This window comes from Myxocyprinus asiaticus, chromosome 3 (assembly GCF_019703515.2).
Source record: "Myxocyprinus asiaticus isolate MX2 ecotype Aquarium Trade chromosome 3, UBuf_Myxa_2, whole genome shotgun sequence".
Lineage (NCBI taxonomy): Eukaryota > Metazoa > Chordata > Actinopteri > Cypriniformes > Catostomidae > Myxocyprinus > Myxocyprinus asiaticus.
In genome coordinates, this window is record NC_059346.1 from 36,571,812 (window position 1) to 36,589,654 (window position 17,843).

A 17,843-nucleotide genomic window follows, 5' to 3' on the forward strand; every position below is an offset into this window, starting at 1 on the left:
GTGCGGGGGGAGTTCTTACCATACATAGTATGCGTCTGCTCACCATACTGATTGGTGGAGGAAGAAACCAGGCTGGGCTGAGCGTGGCCAGGAGGGGTGATCATCCTCGCACCACCCTGAATCACTTGACTAAACACATGCTGGGCCTAAAACATGAGAACCCAAGACGGCATTCATGGCTTTCACTTTTCATGTTGATATCTTATATTCATTCAGATATATAATCTTTCCAGCTGTTCTCCAGTCAATTTAATAATTAACTGCCCAATGCAAATCACCCAGGGTTGGAAATTTATGGGGGCTCAGGGCAAAAATGCCAAAGAAATGGACAAAAATGACCTCACAATTCAAAATAAGGGGGCAAAAAATGCCCCTGCAACGAGTTCTTGTTACATCACAATCAACAAAACATAATTTGTAGCATGCAGATGTTGCCACTTTGCTTCTATTGTTCCGCAATCCATATCAGTTAATTGTCATACATTACCGTTGCCTCCTCTCATTCAAAATAAATATATCGCTCCTGTAAATACTTCCCTGCCCATCGGCTCATCTCACCTAAAGTATGCTGCTATGTCTGAAAAGCCTCCTCACCTGAGGCCAAAAGTACGGGAGGGATGGATGTTATATATTCAGTAAGTTAATCGGGTATGAGAAATCACTACTCTACAATTTACTTAACAATAATAATAATATTAATATGTTTATTAATATATCCAGATTAATTTAGTTTTTTTTTAACAATATTGAATATACAGTACATTAACCACTTTTACTGTGTGAATAATTTCTGACTACACACTGTGAAATATTTCACTTTGTTATATTCAAGTGGCATGAAGGACCTGATTACGGTTTTGTTTAATAAGCTCCTCATTCCAAATCTGGAGTATTGCTGTGTTGCTGCGTCATTGCATTATATTAGTTATGTAGGCAATGTTTACCTAATAACCAAAATATTTGTAAAAACGTGAAAGAGACTAAATTAAATTAGGAAATCAATGTCAACACCCAACCCTACAAATATTAGTTGATGTTGATTCAATAACACTGATCGAATAAATGGAAGTGACATGAAAGTATGACACCATAATTTTATAAGGTTAGAAAAAAAATTGCCCTTACAAAGGAAAGAATGCCCCTGGAAATCAATTCCAGGGGGAAAATATTGCCCCCAAATGGAAGTTTTTTCTGACCATGCAATCACCAATAAAATACAAAGTATGCATTGCAAACAAGTAATAACATTGTTTTAAGCATTAAGAGATAATGATGTGAAATACTTCCCACCAATGTTTATATATGTTGGTATTTTTCTTTCTTTTTTTTTTTTTACATTTCTTTGAATGGGAATTAAATGTTCACAAGTAATATTTCATGATTCAGCTGAAAATTGTGAAAGACCCCAATTTTACAGTGACAGACTTGTCCAGTTTTTGAGCTCAAAAGAACTCTTATTTCCCCCAAATGTCACTGCTATTTTTTTATTTTATTTTTTATCTGTAGTGAATGTTTAATCATATGTTGCTTAAGTTTTGTTGTTTTAAATTTGAGTTTAATGAATTTGCGTCTAATGCATCTTATAAACAACACTTTTTTCATGTTACAGTACCTGGGACTGGTAGTGGGGCATCTGTTGTAGCAGAGGTTGACTAGCAAACTGTTGGGGGCTACAAGTAAAGTATTGGGTGGAGTAGGCTGGGTTTTGCACAATGGGTGGCCCAGCAGCTGTCGCTGGATGCATCATCGTAGTCGTGCCATGTGGGTGATGCTGGTCTGGTCTTTGCTGTGGCATGTTCGGTACTGCAAATGGATACAGCAAAAGAAGAGAGAATGCAATGGGCAAGATGTTCTCTGTTAATTCATCTAATTTCAGACCTGAAAAAAACCTTGTCATTTGGCACATCTTATTTCTTAACTGCACAGATTAAACAAAAGCAATACGCAAAACTATACAGAGCAAATCCCATGTGTGTTTCACACATTTTGTAGCAAGTGCAGCAATTACTGGCAAAAACAGAGGAATAGCCTTAACCAACTCCGCCCTGCAACGGCAAAATGCAGTAACTACACATTGTCAAAATTACAATATGTACGAAATTGTGACTAAGACTACAGACAAGTTTGGCTCAACTATGCTCAGACAATCTCAAGAGAAATTATCCAGACTATTTTTTTTATTTTACATTCACATTTCATTTCATTCACAAGTCACTGGGACACAGACGTTTCAGCCTCATGGCCATCCTCTGTGTCCTCCAGTGGTCTTCCATAACTATGCTCAGATTCATCAAAAACAAAGTGTAACTATTTTATAATCCACAATTGGCTGGACAATCAAAAAAAACTTTGAAGCCATTTTTCTCAGTTTTAGTGTTTGTGTTGTTACTGGGTTTTGGCTTTGTCGGCAGGACAATAGAGCGCAACAGTCTAGTTCTGAAAAATAACATCCCATTAATTTTTTCCATAGACTAATTGTTTTTCAACGATAACTTATAAACCTTTAAAGACTGACATACCGTGAGCTCCGAGATTGTTCAGCGATAGTATGTGTCTTTGTTGGAGTCATCAGTCCACATTTTTTCAACGTCATTGTTTTAAAATAGTGTTTAATAGCAGAATTCCTGGTGAACATCTACACTACCCAATGTTCATCAGAGAAAGATCCACCAATCAGAGACTGCGGCCAAAGTCCTGAAGCAATCGCCCAATTCCAGGAAGCACTGTGAATTAGGCAATTGAGTTGGTCTCCCTACACCCTCAACCTACATATCCTACACATTTTTATTTATATCGGAATATTTTGCAGTAAACTTAAAATATATAGTTTCTAATCTTATACTCAACAATAGGGCTGCAACTAACGATTATTTTGATAATCGACTAATCTATTAGAACGATTATTCGACTATTCGGTCGATTATTGCAACGATTAATCATTAGCTCTTAACCGACTATTCAGCTTGTGCCTAGACTTAAAAGGTTGTATTAAACATGCTTACTAATAATAAAGAGGACAAAATTATCTTATCTCTAAATGACATTCACGGAATTAAAAACTTAAAACATGATACATTTACTTGAGAAGCAACATATGAGATATTTAGACTTGCTTTCATAGAATATATCTTGAATATAAGTGTCTTTTGTATATAAGTGTATTTTTTCACTTGTTCATCCTTCTGCCAGTGCAGTAAAGAAATAAATATACTCATATACAAGATATATTCTCTAAAAGCAAGTCTAAATATCTTATATGTTGCTTCTCAGAAATGTATCTTGTTTTAAGTAGGCTATTTTTAGATATTTTAAAATATTTGAATATTAAATATTGTATTCAACATTCTCCAATATTTTTTTTTCTTCTGCAGTATAGCTCCTAAAGTAAATGTACGTTGTTTTAAAGGAGTTTTAGATATTATTTTTGGAAAACAAGTCAAAACAGACTAATCAAAAACGTATTTTGTTGCAGTGTATAATGGGCTAAGACTACACTCTCTCACCTTTATGTTCACTTCGATCCATCTTTGACTCACAAAAACAAACTCTCTCTTCTTAATAGAGCTGCGTATCGCTGATTTTCTTCACAACAAGATAAATACAGTATATTATGATTCAATATGTCGCAAGCCATCATGTTATAATCTAGCTCCAGAAAACACGCATGAGGGACGAGCGTCCCCACGCCAGAGTGTGCCACTGCCGGGTGCAGTTTCAATCTCTCCCCTTCAAGTGACTCAGAAGCGGCGCTGACCATACAGAGAAATGGCATGTTCGGAGTTTGTTTATGACCCAGTTCCTTATTATTTGAACTTTAATAAAGGATGCATTAAAGATATAACGGCAAGTTGTTTGCTTTTTAGACACTCTGACATGCAGGTTTTGCTTAAAGGTGCATTATGTATCAATTTTCATGTAATATTCGCCTTTTTGTTTGCCAATGTGTGAACGGCTTATAACGCAACTTAAAAAATGAGCCCTTCCCGGACTTCCTAGGTTGCCTATTAAAGCCTGTAGACTGATTTTCATGCGAAGGGAGTGGGTCGGTTTTGCCGGAAAATCCAAAGGTTGTGACGTTTGTGTGCTCCCGAGAGCCTTGCCTCAGTAATCGCTTCTCTTCCACTATTCAACAGCGTCAACAGACAGTCTGCAACACTAGGTAACGTTATCTTAGAGATGGAATCTTGCAAATGTCCGGCTCCCAGCACAACACCGACTCCTACACTCGGAGTAAGCCAAAAAAAAAACATGTATCTACTGAATCCCATCTGGCTAAGCGGGAACGTGATTGTGGTCGAACGAAAACTACAGTGAACATCGGCAGGGCATTCGATTCCTGGAGGGAACTTCGTTCGGTTTTGGGGATCAAAACCGATCCTGAATTGGCGTTCTTTTTATTGGACAGGTAAGCTTACATAACTGCAAAGCATGTGAAATACAGTGCCATAAAGATTGATCGGTGTAATTTTAGCTAACTTGATCTTGCCTGCTAATGCTGACGAATTGCACGCTATCTTGCTTCTTAACTTTCAAATAATTTCAATGATAATCTCTTTATACTAAAAGTCAGGTATACAGGATAAATTTAAGCAAATACGCTGGTTTCTTGATCGTAGTACAACATATGACATACAAAACATACAATAGTGCAACAGTAAACTGTCTGGTATAGTTCGGTAGTATGTAGCTGTGTATATGTGTATCAGTATGCTATGTTAGCTGATAAGTAGTTTTAGTTTAGTCTCAAAGTTTGTAGTAAAACAATCATAACTGTGTAATTTTAATTATGCTACCTCATCTGTCAGCATGATGCCAGTGGATCACATTCAGTCTCTTTGTATGTTATGTCATTGTTTTGGATGCTCGCTCGCTCACGTCCCTATGGAGTGTGTGCACGAGCACGAACACGAGCAAAAGGTAGCTGGCTGCAGTTCACTTAAAGGCCACAGGTGTCATTAATAACAAGTGTTTCTGAATCTTATATACTGCACCTTTAAGTGGAATGCCAGATCTGATCTGCTTTAATTCACGATGACAGTGCTTCTGTATTTACTTATTTTGTATTTTTGCATTATAATTCCCTCATACTTTGCGATCTACATCACCTGAAGCTGTGAAAGTTTAGAGTGCATCTGGACTGTGAGCTATGTAATTATTCCTCTCCTCAGTCAGGCGTGAACTGCAGTGCTGCTCTCGCGTGTCATCATTCGATTTTCATATGATCTCGTGTTACATTAAATGAAATCAAACGACTATTCGACAACTAAAATTTTTGTAGAATTTTTTTTTTTATTGTCAACGTTGTTAACGCCGACTAATCGTTTCAGCCCAACTCAACAATCTAAAATAAAGTTTTATATATCTCCATTTTTATTCGATTACATCATTTGCAATGCTTCATGGGATAGTAGTTCGTACGCTCGTGAACGACGGTAAGTACACAGTATTGTGCCTTTGACTTTTTTCCCGATTTCAAATACTTTTTTGCTGTGAATCAATGCTTGTAATGTTGCGATTCACCTCGGAGCTGGTTGGTTTGGTTCATGGCTTACAACTCTTATGAAGGATTTTATGAAAAGCCTATGAAAAAAGGAATGGGAAAAATACTTTCGGAACCCAAGAGGCTACAAAAGTGGGTGGGCACTGTTGCGCTCTGTAGAAAGCACCTTTAAAAGCATGCACTCTGAGAGAGAGAAGCATTCTCACCTTTACCTGGTCTGTAGGGCTTGGTCTGGCTCATGGTCATATGGGGAACCTGAACATGGTACATGGCCGGAGGCTATGGGATGAGGAACAGAACTTGAGATGCAAAACTTCATCCATGTTCTAAATATAAAGACTACATTCAGTGTACAGATTTTGCATGGCACTGTAATTTTAGTTTTATCACTCTCTCTTCAAGTGCTCATTGGAAAAAGCTATCTGTATACATGCGTATTTTGACATGTTCAGCCCCACATCCCCCCATCTCTCATTGGGGGACATTTCAAAGATGGGATTTCTCAGATGCGCCAAGAGTGTAAACCAGCAAGATTCTGTCCTCCAATGCTAATGGGATGCTAAATAATTTAACATATGCATGAAGCGTTCAGAAAGATGTATATATATATATATATATATATATATATATATATATATATATATATATATATATATATATATCCCCATCTTTCTGAATGCTTCGTGCATATGTTAAATTATTTAGCATATTTCTTGCATTTTGATCAATTGTTCATAATTAAATTTATCATGCAAATAAAGCTTCAATGCTCTGATACAACAAAATAATTTAAGAAAACAGTTCAAACAAATACCAATTGTGAAAAAAGTGCAATGTAATGCTTGTTCATAAAGCTAAATCTTAGTGTATAAGGCAAGCACAAAGCTAATAAGAGTGTAAAAAATAGTTTATTGACAACAACATGAAAACTAATAAAACTGATAAGAAATGGGCAAACCAACATCTGCTGCTCAGTTATGCAGGCAAAAATCTCATACATGTTTTCAGAAGAAAAAAAGAAGCTTAGAAATGCACAAACCTTCCAGATAATGCTTTTCTAATGGAGAGAGAGGAAAGAGGAAAAAGAAACAAAAAAGAACCTTTTAATCATTAGTGACTGTCATTTTAATCATTAGACTATCGTTTGCCCTTTTTTTCCTACTAAGATTTGTTTTGTCTTAAATGTTTGAGTGACTGAGGATGGATAAACAGCTTTTTAAGAGAAGCTATAGAGAAAAATGTAAAAAAAAATAAAAACATTTAATTTTTTTGCATTTAATAAAATGCATCTTTCTACCCTATACCAGTTTATATGCACTTAGCTATACACCAAAATAGTAGTAAATATTTATTTTTATCTACGCAATAGTAAATTATTTATTAAATATTTTTTCCAAATATCATTGATGTGCAGTTTAAGGGCTGATGAACCATGAGCTCCTTCCAAAAGTTGACAGCATGCTTCCAAAGCCAATGAAATCATTTGTACATCATCATGTTCTGGACCTTAAGGCCTATTCACACAAAATCCAAATTTTCACCACAATATTGCAAGACAAAACACTGCCCCCCTTGCCCCTGTGAACATGATCACACAGAGCCTGAAAAATGAAAAGATCAGATTTTTTTCAATAGGTCAGATGCTGAAATAAAAACTCACCAACCAATAAAATACTAGTTTTTAGGTTACGTTTTTTTAAGTGTCCGCAACCAACATTCCAGACATCAAGCAACTGATAATGTTGGTGTTCGAATACATACACCTTGGTCAGTGTCCAAGAAACTTCACAATCCATTACGACAATAGACAAGTAGAGCAAAAAGAAGAAATATGGAAATCAAAAGCTGACAAAATGGGAAATTGTTATATAAATCACACTATTATTATTCCATCATTCTGTTCTATGATAGTGACAACATCTGTTATGTTTTAGCATTACTAGTATTTTGCATTAAATGCCAGTGCAAGTGTTTAAGAAAAGGAATGCATTTAATTCAGGTATGCCAACTTTTTCAGAGAATTACAAAAATTGGCATCAAATTCTGTGAATAATTTGATGTGAAAAAATACATCTGACTTGGTGTGAACAGGCCTTTACAGATCACTTGTCTTATCTGTAAGTACAATTATGTGCCGAGTGTAAATGCAGATACTTTTTAAATGATGTATAGGAGAGATGGCTAGAATTACGCATGATGGACACAATCAAGACATCAAGGATTTTGGCACATACATAAAATACATAGGTCTAAATTGATATTTTTGGGATAGATGTGGGCTTCCATGCAAAGAACAAATTAGAGTAGGAACACAGGGTTATGTACTCTCAGAGAGGTTTAGATACGGATGCTCACCTGTACACCAGGACTGACAGGGGTCAGAGGGTACATCTGGAACATGGTCTGGCCATAGACGGTAGGGGGCTGCTGCACTACTATGGAAGGGCTGGGCTGCCCCTGGGGCCGGGTCAGAGTGGGAGTTGTAGCTGGTTTGGGCTGAAGAAAGAAGAACAGTATAAACATGTACACTTTAGTGTTACATTTGTTTGCACTCATCCACAAAACACAAGAGGATATTAAGGTGCATGAAGGAAATTTTCCAGACTAAAAAGTCAAAATACAATTGTAACAAAGTAAAACTGAAAGTTGACAAATATTGTTGTGATGTCCACTCCACATCCCCTTACAAAAAACAGTTACTGTTAACCTCATGTGACCCTGCGTACACATGCGTGGACATTGTACTTTGACTTCACTATACGCAAAACATAATTTAAATCGAACTGATCTCAGTTCAGAAGACTCTGGGCTGTCAGTAAAGGGTTAAACTTTTGACGTACAAAGTCATGTGATAAAACAACATGGCACATTTCACAGCAGAGTTTGTCTTTGGGAGAAACGGCAACGAAACTACATCCAGTAAGAAAACGAATTAAGTTTTTATATTGAAGCCTGTTTGAGTCAAAAAACCAGAGTCTCTAGTTTCATCCAATATGCCATTTTTTTTTTATTTGAGCGATATATCGCGAAATGGCATGCTGCTAAACACAATGTACACTAATGTGTACTTAGTGCATTTTTTCCTAAGAAATCCTATATTTACCGTGCATTATCACATTGAAAATCAATAGGTTAATCTAAAAGCTGAAAAATTTTGCTTTCAGAGGCTTTATATGGAGTTAGGATGAAAAAAGGTGCATTTCGAACTGTTCTGAGACCAGTGCAAACAGACAGCACACTGGAGGTTAAGTCATTCACTAAATAGGGAGCAAGGGAGCATCCTATAGATTTCTAAGCAGCTAAGTATATTCTCTCCAAAAATCAAACCAAAAGTTCCGTTTCAGGCTGCAGATGATGTTTGGACCGCTCAATATGTTTGGCAGACATGAGACAATAGTAATCAGTAGTTTGTTTCAGAATTTATAATGTATAATTTTATTTTAATATGGTTGGCAGTGATTGGATGATGCTGGCCATTACCGTGAATCAGATTTAATTATGCTAATTTCTGATGTAATGTCTGTAACGTCTAAAAAACATGAATAACCAACACCCCTGGAAACAATAAACAATTTGATTTTACAAATCTGACTTTCTATAGCTTGGTATTATTTAAAATTTCACAACTTAGTCCCACTGTCCACATATGTTGCCATCAACATTTAGGAAAACTATTTGCACTAGAATGTTTTTTTTTTTTTTTTTGCATGTTTATTAGGTGCTACTAGTTACAAATCAAAAAGGGAAATGTAAAATGCACAGAGCAGTCATGCTCGGGTCTCAGGAGGTTAACATCACTGATTAAATTTGCAGCACCAAATATCTACAAAAAAAAAAAAAAGAGCCTAATAAAAAACAAAGATGACCTGAGATATAAACTTCAAGGTACAATACATTCCATCCTAGACAAACAATGTGTGTCATTGGGAATAATTTAGATTTAAGTTCATACTGTCACAAAATAAACCAGTGAAATACTTACAGGGGAGCAAAAAACCCTTGGGTTGAACTCCTTGGCATTGGGATTGAGAGTAGATTTTCTAACACTCCTAAATTACATAAAAAATAAATGTGACGTTTTAATTCACTACATCGCAAAAACACTTCTCACGGGAATGAATACATTATTGAATACTTTGTATTTTATTACAGCCAGTTTAGCATCTCATATCTGGCAAGCACCCTTTCTTTGAGGAAGTCTATTGGTAAGTGCATCACACTGATAGTGCCTACAGCTTTTCCATTTTCGACTTACTCTGCTACAGAGTCGTTCCTTTCCTCCTTGTCATCTTTGTCTTTTGCAATGGCACTGGTCTGGACACCCTGAGATGTCACATCAGGCCCTCGTTTCTGCTCTGCTACAGCAGAGGGAGATAGTGAAGGTGTACCACATTTACTTCCTGTTGGGGCGGCACTCACAGGAACAGGAGAGGAGGCTTCTTCACTAACGCAGGACTCCATGGATACTTTGGGTCCATCTACTGTGCTCTTCTCAGCTGGTTGATCTTTTGGCTTTTCTGCCAGGTCCCGTGGAGGCTTGGTCACCATGGGCTCAAATACTGGATCTGGATTTGAGCTAGACTGCAACTAAAAATAAATAAATGCATTTAAAGTTGCATATGAATTCTTAGGTTTGGAAATAATGGGAGAATAAATAAAACTTACCCTAAAATCTACACTGAATTTCTTCAAATTATCTATTTGTTTCCTGTGGTCTGGAGCCATGCTGGGAGGTCCTAAGATGATTAAAAAGTGAAAGGATAAGTTTAACAAACAAATTTAACAAAAACAAATGGTTTTTGACTAAGTTCCATTACATTTGACTAAGCTCAGCTTTGTGTCATATGCCCTAAACAACTTTTGTATTATCATTTGTGTATATTTGGGATTTATAAGAGGAATGTAAAGTCCATTTAAGCCCTTCTCCCTATAATTCACAATGTAAGCATTTTTATAAAAGAATATCAATTCTTAGAAGCTGACAATTTACAACTTGCAATTTCTACTTTCTACAGGCTTTATTGTGTCAACTTGGAAAGACTGAATGCAGCAAAAAACAGCTTTTGGAAAAGCTACAAAATGTACATTAAAAAGTACTGGCTACAGACAGCAGGTACACACCTTTGTTGATGGATCGAGCAATGCTTTGAGAACCATCAATAGGCTTCACATTCTCCTTGTTGGCATTGGGAGAATTCTGCCTTGTCTCTAGTATTCTTGACTCTTTGGCTGTTTCAGAAAAAAAAAGGGAAATGGAAAAACTGGGCTATTATAAGATACTATACAAAAAAAAAAAAAATTATATATAAATTATAATATATTATATAAATATATACAGGTGCATCTCAATAAATTAGAATGTCGTGGAAAAGTTAATTTATTTCAGTAATTCAACTCAAATTGTGAAACTCGTGTATTAAAGAAATTCAGTGCACACAGACTGAAGTAGTTTAAGTCTTTGGTTCTTTTAACTGTGATGATTTTGGCTCACATTTAACAAAAACCCACCAATTCACTATCTCAAAAAATTAGAATATAGTGACATGCCAATCAGCTAATCAACTCAAAACACCTGCAAAGATTTCCTAAGCCTTCAAAATGGTCTCTCAGGTTGGTTCACTAGGCTACACAGTCATGGGGAAGACTGCTGATCTGACAGTTGTCCAGAAGACAATTATTGACACCCTTCACAAGGAGGGTAAGCCACAAACATTCATTGCCAAAGAAGCTGGCTGTTCACAGAGTGCTGTATCCAAGCATGTTAACAGAAAGTTGAGTGGAAGGAAAAAGTGTGAAAGAAAAAGATGCACAACCAACCGAGAGAACCGCAGCCTTATGAGGATTGTCAAGCAAAATCGATTCAAGAATTTGGGTGAACTTCACAAGGAATGGACTGAGGCTGGGGTCAAGGCATCAAGAGCCACCACACACAGACGTGTCAAGGAATTTGCTACAGTTGTCGTATTCCTCTTGTTAAGCCACTCCTGAACCACAGACAATGTCAGAGGCGTCTTACCTGGGCTAAGGAGAAGAAGAACTGGACTGTTGCCCAGTGGTCCAAAGTCCTCTTTTCAGATGAGAGCAAGTTTTGTATTTCATTTGGAAACCAAGGTCCTAGAGTCTGGAGGAAGGGTGGAGAAGCTCATAGCCCAAGTTGCTTGAAGTCCAGTGTTAAGTTTCCACAGTCTGTGATGATTTGGGGTGCAATGTCATCTGCTGGTGTTGGTCCATTGTGTTTTTTGAAAACCAAAGTCACTGCACCCGTTTACCAAGTAATTTTGGAGCACTTCATGCTTCCTTCTGCTGACCAGCTTTTTAAAGATGCTGATTTCATTTTCCAGCAGGATTTGGCACCTGCCCACACTGCCAAAAGCACCAAAAGTTGGTTAAATGACCATGGTGTTGGTGTGCTTGACTGGCCAGCAAACTCACCAGACCTGAACCCCATAGAGAATCTATGGGGTATTGTCAAGAGGAAAATGAGAAACAAGAGACCAAAAAATGCAGATGAGCTGAAGGCCACTGTCAAAGAAACCTGGGCTTCCATACCACCTCAGCAGTGCCACAAACTGATCACCTCCATGCCACGCCAAATTGAGGCAGTAATTAAAGCAAAAGGAGCCCCTACTAAGTATTGAGTACATATACAGTAAATGAACATACTTTCCAGAAGGCCAACAATTCACTAAAAATGTTTTTTTTATTGGTCTTATGATGTATTCTAATTTTTTGAGATAGTGAATTGGTGGGTTTTTGTTAAATGTGAGCCAAAATCATCACAATTAAAAGAACCAAAGACTTAAACTACTTCAGTCTGTGTGCATTGAATTTATTTAATACACGAGTTTCACAATTTGAGTTGAATTACTGAAATAAATGAACTTTTCCACGACATTCTAATTTATTGAGATGCACCTGTATACACACACACACCTCTTTATTATTAGCCTTTTGATGATATTTAATATACATCTCTGTATTTATATTTTTCTCCTGAAATGGCTTAAAAAAATTTACCCTGTGGAACCATCATTTGAACCACACATCCATTGTTGCCAAGTGCTTCCAAATGTTGAATCAAGATTTGAATTGATTCCCTTAATGGACAGTTTGAACTTTGAAAATCATTGCAATGTTGCTTAATTTTATATTGCAAATATACTGTGAATAACTATCAGCCCATTAATATCACTGAGCAAATAACATTTAAAAGCTTGGTTACTACAGCAACAAAGCTTTAGTGTTGTTTGCTAAATATTGTGTAAGGATTCTTTCTAACCCTCTTCTATTGGAGATGCTTCCATGTTGGTAGCTGGGTTGGCTGCTATGGGTGATGTCGCTGTTGTGGAAACTGTGACAGAGTCTACTGGAACTGTGCCAGCCTGAGGGGAAGACGAGGAGGAGGGGCTTGGAGCTCCTCCGCCAATGCTATTCTGTCGAGGAGAACGAGGTCTGTGTGCTAAGAGGAAACGAAAAATTATTTTCATTTTTTTTTATTCATCTTAATAAAAAGTAGTTTTCAAATTATTTATTTATTTTAGAATGCTACAGCTTAAACAGACATTGAAATATGGGTAAACATTTCCATTACTGACTTACCACCACTGACTACAGATGACCAGGTTCCTCCAGAAGGGCTGTTGCGAGCAGGAGGGTGAGTCGAAACCTCCACCGATGCACCTTGGGACATGAAATCCACTGTATGAGGCCCACCGCCGCGACAAGAGGCCCCTCTATGAGGTCTAGGGGTCCGCTGTGACTTGGGAGACATTCTTGGAGGACCTGCATAGAGAGATGAGTGGGTTCTTAAAGAAATAAACCCTCTTTAGAGCATTTCTCACCAATGTGTTGAGTAGCACTCTCCAAAGCCAGTGAAACCCTTGTTGTGTTTTAGTGAATGTGACATTCAAAATCCAGTCAAATATCAAGCAAAGACTTAGGAGAAAGACTAGAATCACCTAGAAAACACTCTGTGCAATAGTGGTGAAATAACTACTGTCTTATAGCAGTTATAATATGTAGTGGCATGGTACCAGAATAGCCATTTCCTACACAAACTCAATTTGTAGTTTCAAACAAATATCAGCATGTCGTTCACTTTAGTATATTACCCATGAAATGTTAATGAATAAGCATGTTAATTCTTATACCTGAAGAGGCTTTGACAAAATCTCTCATTGAATTTATGAAAAACCAATATCAAGCCAAGGTCAAGCATGGCAAGAAATACTTGAGCATTACAATTGGCTTGTAGGTGTCCTCAAGGATAAAATGTATCCGTGCAATCCTTGGCCAAAATATCAATAAAATGCACCAAATTCACTTCAACCATGCATGGAAGAAAAAGGGATAGCGAGAGAAAATGGAATGAGAGGAGGAGTGAGTCATTTTATTAAACAATTCAGGCATTTGGATTGCAAAACGTGAACCTGAGCAGCAGTGCCAAAACAAAATGACTGCCTGGGGTTTCTGGTACCTTCTGAGGACAGGCGTTTGGGCACGATGGACATTGGCCCTGAGGAGCCGTGTGCAGAGGGGTGAGACAGGGGCCGAGAGGGCCTGGATGGGGGTCTGGAGGGAGGCCGGGTGGGCGTGGCCACCCGGGGTGGAAGAGAATTGGTGGGGCCTGACTGGTAACGGGATGGAGGGCGAGAGGAGGGAGATGGGCAGCGTGTGGGCCAAGGATGAACACCTGATAGATGAAATTAGTCAAAATGAGAGGAAAGAAAAACTACATTTGAGAAAGAGATTGAGACAGAGAGAGAGAACCGGGAGGGAGGAAAAATGGACATTGACAGCAGAGACTGAAGTTTGAAGAGATCTTGATGTGAAGGTTAGATAAAAAGATTGACACGAGAGTGCTGGAAAGGTCCAGTGAGAAGTAATGGGAGATCATGAAGTCTTGAGAAAGAGTATTGGGGAGATGTGGGATAAAGACACCAAAGAACAATGTTGAAATGTAACATCCCAGCTTGAGGCAGTGGAAACAGAAAACAACAGAAATTCAATGTATAAAGAACATCTGAAAAGATCAATCAGATCATCTTGGAACAGCAGCAGCTTTTGACTCAAGTTTTGGCATGGGATGTAGGTTGATTACACCTGCACTACTGGCTTGCTCAAATCATTTAATCATGGATGAACTGAAAGCCTGAGAGATGAAATTGATCGATTGATTGCTAGTGAAGTCAAGAACAATGATCTGTGAAGAAAATTCTAGTAAGATTGACAGAGGCCATAGGAAGCCATAGGAATTGTTTTTTGACTTGCTGAGCTAGTACAATCCTTATATATCATGCCTTCAAAGCAGCATAACCGAACATTAGGTTGGATTATCCTAAATCATAATACTGATTATACTTGATCATATAATCAAGGCACCAAAAAACAGATACCCAATGTTACTCATAACTAGTAAAGCCACAAACAAATAGTTCTGAACCCAACTTGTACCTCCATTGACCACACGCTGATCCATTGTGCTGTAGTCGTGAGGACCAGATCTGGATGTGGGAGGCCCAGGGCTACACTGAACCAGTCTGGGTGAGTTTTGACGACCAGCTCCCCATGATATCCCTGATTCTCTGTTTCTCTGACTAGGAGGAATGTATTTGTTCTCCCTGTTGAAGTAAAAGAAAAGAGAAAAAAAGAAAAGAGTTAAACTAGAGGTAATCTAGATTTAAAATTGCATCATTTGAGTGATCCTCTTCAAACTGAATTCAGTTGTCAAACTGTAATACTTCCAACAACCAGCAAAGATAACTGTTGGATAACAGCAGGTTGATTAACTGGCCACTTAAAATACACTAATTCACTAGGATGTAGATCTTTACAGATAACCGTTTTGAAATATGCCCCTTTCTAGGCATAAGCTATAAATATGTTATTTTCTAGGTTTCTTAGTATAATTCAGAATATGACATTTATAAAATAATGAACACTCTCAAATGTTAAGTCATACAATGTTTCTTCTAATGGATCTAATTTTAAATAACAAAGCTCTGTTGTATAAGGCTTGACCTGTTGATGCTGTGAAGTTCTCTCTCTCCACGAACAACAGCAGTGTATTTCTCTTCCTCCGAGCGGTCGTCATTCTCCAGTGCCACACGGGCCTTGTAGGTGGCACTGGCTTCGATCTCCTCTGCCAGCTGTGCTGCACGAGCCTCACGCTTGAGGAACTCCTCAGAGTTATCTCGCTCCAAGGGCACCCTGGGATATTAGAAGAAACAGAATAAAAAATAATCAGATTGAGTCTCAAAGACAGAACATACTTTGCATTTAGTTTCAGGAATAATCTGATATACATCAGGAGGACTTTTAAAGCACAGGTGACTTTGAGTAGAGAGGACTTACGTATATGAAGACAAGCTGCTGTCATAGGTGGACTTCACACCGTAGGTCTCCTCATTGTATTTAAACATCTCGTCAGGATCCCAACCATTTGACTGAAAAAAAGGGTGATCAAAATCAAAAATGTGATTATAAAACAGATAGTTCCAGCACTGAAATATGGTTGGCCACATTCAAAGCTGCTGTAAAACAGCCAACATGTGAACTTGCATCAATTAAATTCTATATTTATTTGACTGTGCCAAGTTATTTGGCAGCAGTTAACAGCCAACATTCAAGGCTAATTCATGATTTTACTTGGCAGACAGAACTGTAAATTATTAATAGTAAATTTATTAATTGGTACTTTTATTATATTGATGCTGCAGCCATTTTTTAAAGAACATTTTTACAAGACAGTGGAGAGGCAACAGGAAACAATAGAGAGAATAACTAGATGGAATTGGAAAATGATGCAAACCTATTCAAATTTGGGGCACCCACACATAAGCACCAATGCACAAGTTGGACCATGTGCTCTACCTACCATGTTACGTCTTCAACTTGTCACTGCCGTTCTCTTTAAAGCATACATTTCGGTGTCACACTATGGTATACGCACACTTGTGTCAGGGGGTGGGGTAATGTTGGCTTGTTAAAGTGCGAAAAGTAACATTTACATTTGCAATATTTTACTTTTTAACATATATTTTTCAATACATTTTATTCTTTGTTATTCTATTATATTTAAAAACATATTTTCCTTTGCCAAAAATGGGTGCCCACAGGATTTCAGCTCAGGGTACACACAGAAATATGACTAAGTAATGAAGTGTAACATTTTTGTAGGGACTTTTTTTTTTTGGTAAAACAACACCAAAGCATTCAATTCTGGTGACTTTGAGAGAAGAATTTTTTATTATTATTATTAATTTCTTGAGTATGTATAGCATTTATATAACTATTGGCTAAAGCATTTCTAAAAGAGGCTATTAACACTATAGTGTCAGAAATTAACTTTTTTATTAAGGGGCAACATTTGCCCCCTGGAGATAATTTTAGGGGCATTTTCTTTTCCCATTATGAGGGCATTGTAAGGGCATATTTTTTAACCTTACAAAATGTGACAATATGATGTCGTTGTGTTATTTCAAATATTTCAAATGAATCAACTCCTTAAAATACATGGTCAACCTGAATAACCGGATAAGCGGTTACCTATAATTTAATGTGATATCTAGAATAGATAGGTCTAGAATAGAAAAGGAAATGTATCTAATGTTATAAATAAGAAATAGAAATCAAAAGTGGCACATTTCTTTTGCCCCACATTTTTAATTTCGGGGTCTTTGTCGTCAACTTCAGTGGCATTTTTGCCCTGAGCCTTTGTTAATTTCTGACCAAACGCATTCTTGTGCTAAAAAAAAGCAAGATGCAGCGCAATGAATAAGGCAGAACACAGGTGTCTCGAGACGTGTTTTTAACAGCTGAAGTTCTTTTACAGCGTCTAAAAACACAACAAAACATGACAAAAAGACATTAATCTAGTAGACGTTATTATTAAAAATAACTGCAACGATGACAGAGGAAGCTTTATGAGAAGGCTTGAGAGAGGATGCACTGGTGGATTCAATGTGGAAATCTTTTGTGTCGAAGCACCTGACTCACGCATAAATTCTCCTCCCCTTTTATATATGACACAAGAGTTCTAATTCATGTTTCACCGCTGTTTTACCTGTAATTGTCATATTCGAGAGCGCATCATGAATTATTATGATTTGTTCTTAATATATCAATAAATCAAATTTGAACAACATAACAGCAAGCGCTCCAAGGGGATGCAGCTGCGCAAAGGCGACGCTCTGAAATTACGCTTAAATAAGAGGGACATTTTATTTTACCAATATATTTCACTTATGTGATTGATATTAATGTGTTTTTTTTTAATCAACAACTGACAGTAAATAACATAAAATATATTAAAACAGACATCAAAGCAAGTTTGGGCGTTACT

General features: G+C 37.2%; 1 protein-coding gene across 5 annotated transcripts in view; it reads right to left on the reverse strand.

Moving 5' to 3' along the window:
- The window catches only part of LOC127427416 (ataxin-2-like), a 54,729-nt gene that overhangs the window by 3,596 nt on the left and 33,290 nt on the right, over nt 1-17,843 (reverse strand). Inside the window, exons 8-22 of one of the 5 annotated variants that reach the window (XM_051675030.1) lie at nt 15,854-15,945; nt 15,521-15,709; nt 14,954-15,120; nt 13,977-14,192; nt 13,100-13,282; nt 12,780-12,959; nt 10,622-10,729; nt 10,166-10,236; nt 9,756-10,087; nt 9,483-9,549; nt 7,856-7,996; nt 6,540-6,557; nt 5,713-5,779; nt 1,613-1,803; nt 20-146 (exon numbers count right to left, since the gene is read on the reverse strand). In XM_051675030.1, the coding sequence (XP_051530990.1) occupies nt 20-146; nt 1,613-1,803; nt 5,713-5,779; nt 6,540-6,557; nt 7,856-7,996; nt 9,483-9,549; nt 9,756-10,087; nt 10,166-10,236; nt 10,622-10,729; nt 12,780-12,959; nt 13,100-13,282; nt 13,977-14,192; nt 14,954-15,120; nt 15,521-15,709; nt 15,854-15,945 (2,149 nt within the window). Of the gene's footprint in view, nt 1-19; nt 147-1,612; nt 1,804-5,706; nt 5,780-6,539; nt 6,558-7,855; nt 7,997-9,482; nt 9,550-9,755; nt 10,088-10,165; nt 10,237-10,621; nt 10,730-12,779; nt 12,960-13,099; nt 13,283-13,976; nt 14,193-14,953; nt 15,121-15,520; nt 15,710-15,853; nt 15,946-17,843 lie in introns of all 5 variants that reach the window. The other 4 variants (XM_051675024.1, XM_051675040.1, XM_051675038.1 and 1 more) reach the window with 4 other exon arrangements.